Genomic DNA, 9,295 nt, shown 5'->3' with positions numbered 1-9,295 from the left:
TGACCACTGGTCCTGTTAGCTAGGGATCATGGGAGTTGTGGGCCAAAACATCTGGAGGGCCGCAGTTTGGGGATGCCTGAGCTAGACAAATGGCATCAGAGTTGAGAAAGAGAGGTATTCTGTACTCCTGTACATAAAAATATTCTAGCACATAAGGTTGTGCATTAATTTCAATGCAAATTTGTTTTAAAAAATGCAAAGTTCTTAATCTAGTCACCCCACAGCTAAATAGGCCTTAAAGCTGATGTAAATGCCTTGTCCTGATGTATCGATGTGCACTATCTGAGGGAAAGCCCTGCTGGAAGAAGTTAAGTTGAAGTTAAGTTGGCAGAAGTTATACTAGTGTAAAGGACCAAAAAAAGTCTAAAGGGGATGGGAGTGTTGCACAAAGGAATAAACAGTTGTGCTGCATCAGAATTTCATTCACTGGTCCCATCCCTGCAGCTCTTACACCCTTACATCAACAGAGATGCAATTGCAATTAAAATTCACCCCACAGTAGTCAATGGAAGGGTATAAACTGAGTTTACACTGCCTCCCCAGCAACCTACCACCAGGAACCGGTGTGATACAGCTTAATTTGTACAGTAAATATGTCAGTGTCTGCCTCCTGTTATATCTGTCTGGTTAAGATTGCTCTCCTGGCTGCAATCCCTTATCTGGAAGCTAGTCCCATTGAACTCAGTGAAACTTACTTCTGAGTAGATGTGCATGGGGCTGTCCTCTAGCTGTGATCTGCAAGATTTGCTTATCCAATAATAACTATTTTTGTTATTTCTATCCCAGATCAACACTCTGAAATCATGTCATTCTGTTGTGAAGACTCACTAATGATGAGTACATTTAAGAACATAGGAAGCTACTTCATACTGATCCATGGGTTCATCTAGCTCAGTATTGTCTGACTAAGAGCAGCTCTCTAGGTTTTGAGGCAGGGGTTTCTCCCTGAGTCCCAAGAAATGCCAGGGATTGAATCCGGGGTTTCCTGCATGTAAAGCAAAGGCTCCACCATTCACCCATAGCTCAGTGGACTGTATTTCTTTTGCTTAACTTTTTGCCCCATTGTAAAACACGGAAAACAACTCACAAAGTTTAGGAAATCTGCTTCCTGTTAATTTTTTACTTAATAAGTTAGTTACTAAACCGAAACCGGTACAGTACCTGCGTAAATGATACTGAATACTCTAAAAATGTGGACAAACAGTTCTTTAACTAACTGATGCAAAGAGGAAGTATATTTAAAAGTTTTGAAAAGTTGTGTAATGTGACTTTATACTGCATGTGTATGTTGGCAGAAGTACAGCATGATTCCTGTATGTGGGTGTGGATCGCTAGAATAATCGTGCTGATGTAATCCTGGAAAATTTGACACAGACTATAAAGGCTAGGGGAATCATGTTCATGCTGAGTTTTTCAAGGAACTGTGCTTTTTTATGTTTAACGGCTGCTTATATTGAAATATGTTCAGTATTGTTTGGAATTGATTATCATCTTCACTGCAAAAAGGAGAATTAAATATTAAAACCTACTTGCAGCACTGTCATATACATTTCTACTCACAAGTATGTCCCTCTGGTAGGCAGAGGGTTGTAGCCCATAAGTTGAGCAATATTCACCATCCTGACTATGTTACCATGCCCTGTTCTTTTAAGATTTTCTTTAAGCTCCAACCTGTACTTTCTTGCCACACATCTGAATAATAATAATAATAATAATAATAATAATAATAATAATACAAATCAGGAAGAAGTTGTTAGCTGAATGTTTTGATAGAAGAATTCATTAAATTCATCAAGGCTGCAGTATTATAATAATTACATGGGAATGAGTCCCATTGAATTCAAATCATGAGTAAATGTTATTTTTAGTGGATATCCTACCCCTTATCACAAGGTCCTAGAGGTTACAGCAATAAAATAATACAGTATTAAAATCGGTGTTTATAGGATTGTAGTTAATTTTCTAGAGATTTTTTTCTGTTGTAGTACAGTATTGAGGCTATAAAATAGCTTAGTTGTACAGAAAAGAAAGAAAACATAGCAGCTGATAGTTGCAGTTTTATATGTTCTAAGAAGGGCACTCAAATGAAAGTTTCTTCATAAGCTTCCATGAGTCAATGGAAGGTAAAAACCATGTCTTAACAAAGTCAATAAAAGGATACCATGTTGTATAGAAGGTGTAATTCCCCCCATCCCAGATCAATATTCCCTTTGTTAAATTGTTAATATTCCCTTTGTTAAATTAAATTCCCTTTGTTAAATTAAATTGTTAATTTGTCCACAAGCACAATGTCCCAAACTTGTGAAATCCAGGTTTTAAAAAGATTTGCAATTAATTTTTTTTGCAAACACTAATCTAGCTGCAGTTAATAAATGGAGGGTGAGGTCTTTATTGGTTATGTTCCAAATCTGAGGAGTAACATAATATGTAAATGGTAGTAAGTATAGCTAATTTGGGGTCTGGTTGTAGTGATTTGTCACACCATTTGATTGTTTGAAAAGCTTTTCCCCCAAAGGGAATAATTTTGGGGCAAAACCACCACATCTGCACTAGAGAGCCAGGTAAATTGCATTCCTGACAGCAAGGGTTAGGTGTGTATAATCTGTCTGGGCACATGCACCAGTGATGTGCTATATTTAACACATTTTCTCAAGTTCCAAATGAGATGGATGCACATGGTAGTTTATTCCAAATTTGTTCCCAGAGTTGTTCCTCTAATTCTTCTCCAAAACCTTTTTCCCATTGTAAAGGTAAAGGTAAAGGGACCCCTGACCATTAGGTCCAGTCGCGGATGACTCTGGGTTGCGGCGCTCATCTCGCTTTATTGGCCGAGGTAGCCAGTGTACAGCTTACGGGTCATGTGGCCAGCATGACTAAGCTGCTTCTGACGAACCAGAGCAGCACATGGGAACGCCATTTACCTTCCCGCCGGAGCGGTACTTATTTACAGTATCTACTTGCACTTTGACGTGCTTTTGAACTGCTAGGTTGGCAGGAGCAGGGATCGAACAATGGGAGCTCACCCTGTCGCGGAGATTCGAACCGCTGACCTTCTGATTGGCAAGCCAATTGTGTGAGGATTTTATATAGTTGGGAGATTATTTCCTTTCCCAGTGGGTTGGCTGAGTTGAGTAGCTGCTCAAAACTACAGTGGTACCTCGACTTACGAAGACTATCCGTTCCGCGGTCATCTTCGTAAGTCAAGGTTTTCGGATGTTGAAGCGCCGCTTCTGTGCATGCGCAAAGCGCGATTTCGCACTTATGCGTGTACGCCGAACGCACGCGGCGAAAGGACTTCCAGGGGTTGGCAAAACCTTTGGAAGTCGAAGCGTTCGGATGTCGAGGTATGACTGTATTTAAGCCAGGCATCCCCAAATTTTGGCCCTCCAGATGTTTTAGACTACAATTCCCATCATCCCTGACCACTGGTCCTGTTATCTAGGGATCATGGGACTTGTAGACCAAAACATCTGGAGGGCCGCAGTTTGGGGATGCCTGATAAGCTATGTAATGCCCTTTGGACAAGCAGCCAAAGAGCAAGGCACACATGACACACACAGGGCCGGATTCAGGTTTGATGAGGCCCTAATGGGACCCTTTATATGTCCAGCTGACCTTTGTACAGTAAACAAATTGTCGCTGTTTTTTTTGTGTTGAATATATGCTACATAGCAGTGATGGGCAACCTTTTGAGCTTGGTGTGTCAAAATTCGCCAAAAAGCCGAGCATAACTCGGGTGTCACTTCGAGAAAAAAACCACAATTTCGTGATATTTATAATTTAAATAACAAAAATGTATAATTGTAATATATAACTGTATTTAATAAACCAAAAACTAATTATTTAACCAAACCAAACCAAAAAACCCTTATTTATCACAAAGTGCCCAGAGTTGTTGAGCTTTTTTGGAGGAGCTGTTGACCAAAGTTTTGGAGGTCTTTTGGGGGGGGGGAAGAGAACAGAAATAAATGACGAATAATACCTTCGCTGGAACTAACACGCAGCACCGACATAGTCTGCCAAAGCGCCAAAAAACCCAGCACAGAACAGGTTAAAAATGAACGCTGTTTCACCCAATCATCGTCTGCTAAAGTGCCAGAAAAAAACAGCACAGAAATGGTTAAAAAAACCAATCTCTGGCTACCAGCAGCAACAACAACAAAAAAGGATCTGGGTTTTAACAGCAGTGACAACAGGGGTTTTAACAGGTTTTCACAGCGGGAGACAAGCTGTAGCATGAGAAGGAGCAGGAGAACAAATGGAAAAACAACAACAACAGCGCGAATGGGCCGGTGGGATGCGTGCCAGCAGTGAGGGCTCTGCATGTCACGTCTGACACGTGTCATAGGTTCACCATCACTGCTACCGTATATAGGGATGCAGGTGGCGCTGTGGGTTAAACCACAGAGCCTAGGGCTTGCTGATCAGAAAGTTGGCAGTTCAAATCCCTGCGGCGGGGTGAGCTCCCGTTGCTCGGTCCCAGCTCCTGCCAACCTAGCAGTTCAAAAGCACCCCAAAGTGCAAGTTGATAAATAGGTACCGCTCCAAGCAGGAAGGTAAACGGCTTTTCCGTGTGCTGTGGCTTTGTCATGCTGGCCACATGACCTGGAAGCTGTACGCCGGCTGCCTCGGCTAATAACACAAGATGAGAGCCGCAACCCCAGAGTTGGTCACAACTGGACCTAATGGTCAGGGGTTCCTTTACCTTTACCGGTATACTGTATGCTGTATGGTAACTTATCAACCTAATAGGTATCTAAAGCCATTTGCACATGCAGAATGTAGGCACCCTACATATAGAAATGAGCAAACCATTGATATTTTAGGGAGCAGGCTAGCAGGCGGGGCCCATTACTTACATAACAGGAGCCTACACAACACAAAACACTGTTGCTGTATGTAGGTTTTATTTTATTTGTGTTTTTTAAATCTTATATTTTGGAAATGTACATCCAGGGTTTTTTCCTTTAAAGTTTTTTTGGGCCCCTAAGAAAGTGGGGCCCCAAGTTATAGCTTGCTTAGTTTATACATAAATCCGGAACTGGACAAGCACATACAGTGGCTCACACCCTAGAGCTGCTAAGTTGTGCCCCCCTCCAGATACTGCACCAGAGCTCCCATCAGCCCCAGACAACTTCTGTGGCCAAGGACAGGAGCTGCCATCTAGCAACAAGTTATAAGTGCCACAGGTTAGCCATAAACCCTTGCCCATAAACCACGGTCCTTTTTGGGCCCTTCAGATGCCGCTAAACTACAGCATCCAGAACCGCTGACCTCGCAGGCTGGAGCTGAAACCCGTCCACATCTGGAGGACCACAAATCTCTTCCAGTTGTCTCTTCCCCCGCCCGTCTCTCTGGGAAGAAGTGATTGGTCAGGCAGGAGCTGTGCGCCGTGACGTAGAGGCGCCGCGACGACGCCGGCCGCGGCGGCAAACCCTGTTGCCCGAACGTAAACACCTTGCTCGGCCGGGGCTGCCTTTCCCTTCGCTCCTCCGACATCCGGGGTTTTGCGAGGGGTCAGCGCGAGCCCGGCGGGGAAGGCGGGGAGGGAGGGGGTTTAGGCGCAAGGGGAGAGGAGGGGGCGGAGCCTATGAGGCCTGGCTCTTCAGGTGCGTGTATATGGCGGTGGCGGCGACGACGCTGCTGTCCGCCCTGGTTGCCAGGTTCTCTCAGTCGGCGGCTGCCAGGTCGTACGGGGTCTTCTGCAAAGGGCTGACTCGGACCCTCCTCATCTTCTTCGACTTGGCCTGGAAGCTCCGCATCAACTTCCCCTATCTCTACATCGTGGCCTCCATGATGCTCAACGTCAGGCTACAGGTGACCCTGCCTTGTGAGGGACAGGGAGGGGGGTTGGCGAGGGGGCGTTTGAGGGGGGAGGGAAAGGTGCTCTCCTCAACCCACACTTCTCTCATGGATGAGGGTGCTTTCCTATAAAGTAAAAACACATTTAAATTAAAAAAACAAACCACGCGCGCGTTTTTATGTACTGTATCTTCCTCTTTTAGGGGATATACAAGGTGAGTCCTTTAAAAGAGGCCCCGTGGATACAGAGTACACATGTTCCACGGGGCCTCTTTTAAAAGACTCACCCTGTACATATCAGTGTTGGATTTATGTATAAGCTAAACAAGCTATAGCTTAGAGCCCCACTCTCTTGGGGGCCCCCAAAAAAATTAAAGAAAAAAACGATGTACATTTCCAAAATATAAGATAATAAACAAATAAAATAAAACCTACATACAGCAACCATGTTTTGTGTTGTGTAGGCTCCTATTTGTTAGGTGCAAATGACTTTAGATATGTATTAGGTCCATAAATTACCATATAGCATATATTCAACCCAAAAAACAGCAACAATTTGTTGCTGACAAAGGACAACTGGACATATAAAGGGCCCCATTTCCTCAGTTATGTGGTAGGCTTTTATATTTGAACCTGTGGAAAGTGGTGTGCTCACTGCTAAATTTTACTTAATTTGCCAAACTTTGGGCAGTGTGTCTGCATGTTTTGATCTTTCTGGTTTTTTTTTTGTTGTTTGCATTTTATGCAAATAGGCACCATGACCATTGGGCTAAGAAAGTCAAAGATTATTCAGATTCTGACCATTCTCTTGATCTCTTTTTCTAGTGCTGTAGATGGGTCTGTAACTTAAAAAATTATAATCAAATGTAAGAGAAATATGTATTGCCCCCTCCCCTCACAAATTATACACCTGTGTTTTTTCCAGAGGTCTCAAAGAGAATCTGGGACATTATCAAGGAGGGCACAAAGCATATTGGCACCTTCCCAGCAGTTGGTTTCATAAAAAGGGCTCTTGTGTTACTACCATACAAAACCCTGAGCGACTTGGGTCCAAGTAATCTTAAGGACCACTGGGAATCTTATACAGTGGTACCTCTACTTACGAATTAAATGTGTTCCGAATGCACATTCGTAAGTCGAAAAAAATTGTAAGTCAAATCCCATAGGAATGCATTGGGAGAAAAAAAACGTAAGTCGAAGCAACCCTATCTAAAAATTCGTAAGTAGAAATTTTTTTATCTAAACCACATCCAAGATGGCGGATGGAGCTCCGTTCGTAAGTAGAAACATTCGTAAGTAGAGTTATTCGTAAGTAGAGGTACCACTGTATTTCAGCTTGATCACTAATATGATCTGGAGAAGTATTGAGAGTTGTCCCCCATGATACAGAGACCCAGCTGGCATCAGCCAAAAGCTGCACATTTAGAATGACTGACCCCATGCTATGGAAGACTCTTCCAGCAGAGATTTGGCAGGCATCCTCACTTTTGACAACTATCTAAGATTATGGTCTGAAGTTGCATGATACAGCAACCTTCTGACTCCAAGATAGTCATTGTCTAGTCATTGCCTGTATGGGAAACCACTAGAGAACCCTGCGTATGATCCCTTGTGTTCTATGGAAGAAAGGTAGGATATAAATGTAATTCAATAAATCATGTCACTTGTAACTAGGTTACATACATTTTTTGGGTAATTGATTGCTTCACTGATGGCAGTCTGTCCTTGGTGTAATGTGGGAGGTAGTGCATTGTGTTCTGTATCTCTGTTCGAATCTATTTTCACCCCTACTGTACTTAGTTCCTTGACATGGGTATGGTTTCACATATTTGACTGGAGTGCTGTGACAGGAACAAGCTGTTGGTGGGGGGAGGGGATTTTCCATGGCTTTTATTTTTCTGCAGAAAATTTTCTGTTTCATAACTTGATTAGTAACAGGTAGCTGTGTTGGTCTGCCGTAGTCGAAACAAAATCTAAAAAATTCCTTCCAGTAGCACCTTAGAGACCAACTAAGTTTGTTACTGGTATGAGCTTTTGTGTGCATGCACACAAAAATTCTGATACCAATAACAAACTTAGTTGGTCTCTAAGGTGCTAACTGGAAGGAATTTTTTGATTAGTAACAATGAGTGGGTACCTATAGCAAATTTATAATTGGGCAATCTGGGAAGTTGCAAAAAATTTAATTGATTTAAATTTTTGCAACTTCCCAGATTGCCTAATTACTTCTTTAAATAGAAGTAAAAGAAACATGATTAATTAGATCACTCTCTAGGGCATCAGAATTTTGTTCCAATGCAGATTGATAATGTTCCAATGCAAACCACAAAACAGACTAATTTGCAGCTTGCAAATTTTTCCAGAAAACCAACATCACTGGTAGCAAGATTAATATAGCTACCTGCAAACTGGCTTGTCAAGTTGCAATAAGAAAAAAGCACTGTGTGACCAAGCTTACATGAGTGAAAGGGTCTGTTTATATAAAGGTGGTCTTGATGTGTTAAATAGTTTTGCTATAGCATGATCTCTTCATCTCCTGATTTTAAAACTGTATGTAGATCAATGACTGTTGTACAGAAAATGTGATGCTCTGCATTTTGATACATGTCCTTTTGTAGCCATGTTAAGATGGAAATTCCTACAGTTTCCTGGTCTCTCTTCTGTTTAGAGGAAATTATTTCTTGTTCAGTAGAGAAATCATGCCATTGTTGTCTCAGCAGAAATCAGATTTTTTTTAAATGAGACTTCGCCAACATTTAGCTTAATGTTTTTAAAGAAATTGTGCTCTAGAATGATTCTGGATTATGACATCATAATTTACCTCCTGGAATCTTATTGGTTGAAGTTAGCAATTGTTATGACAGTTGCGTTACATCAGCTCACAAAAGGGCAAAACTAAATTACAGTATTCTAGTTGTAAAGCGAAACAGAAGGTAATGTGTACTAGAATAGAGGAATGTTTGGTTTTGAAGTGTTTTGAACTGCCTTTCTTTATGATCTCCAAAAGGAGTACAGGCACACACACACCCAACTTGCGGTTGACTTGCGCACGACCGCAAATATACGTGGTGGTGGGAAATAATTAAATCATTTAATTCATACCCGGAAATGGAGGGAGAGAGCTGGAGAGTCCATGGAGCCTGAAGAGGACTTCAGTGAGGGCAGAGAAGTAACTGAAGGCACAACTGGGCCTTGTTTAAACTGTGCAGCCTCTCTGCCTAACAGCTGGTGTGCGGAGTAGCGCACCAGCAGCTACTTTTTTGCTTGTCCTCCAGCCTCCTGCCGGCCCCAGAGCTTCAATTCCAGTTGAAGTTGTTTTTTGGTACAGTATTTTTGATCTGGATTGGAGAGAGAGTGGTAGAGAGGGCGTTTAAAGAGTGTTTATAGAGTTCTCTCCACTTATGTGATTTTCACTTACGTGCGCAGGATGCTGGAACATAACCCCTGTATAAGTGGGGGGGGGGGTCGCTTGTATAATATTTGAGTACTCCAT

The 9,295-nt window shown here is 42.3% G+C and overlaps 1 protein-coding gene across 1 annotated transcript in view; it reads left to right on the top strand.

Annotated features, from left to right (window-relative positions):
- Positions 1-5,394: 5,394 nt before the first annotated feature.
- The window catches only part of SMIM10L3 (small integral membrane protein 10 like 3), an 8,669-nt gene continuing 4,768 nt past the window's right edge, over positions 5,395-9,295 (top strand). The window contains exon 1 of the mRNA XM_088656675.1: positions 5,395-5,817. Coding sequence (XP_088512801.1) covers positions 5,620-5,817 — 198 coding nt within the window. The 5' untranslated portion in view covers positions 5,395-5,619. The remainder of the gene's footprint in view (positions 5,818-9,295) is intronic.

The sequence above is a fragment of the Zootoca vivipara genome, chromosome 13, assembly GCF_965207765.1.
Source record: "Zootoca vivipara chromosome 13, rZooViv2.hap1.1, whole genome shotgun sequence".
NCBI classification, from domain to species: Eukaryota; Metazoa; Chordata; class Lepidosauria; order Squamata; family Lacertidae; genus Zootoca; species Zootoca vivipara.
Note: the sequence above shows the minus strand (reverse complement) of the source record. Positions and strands in the feature narration are given on the sequence as shown.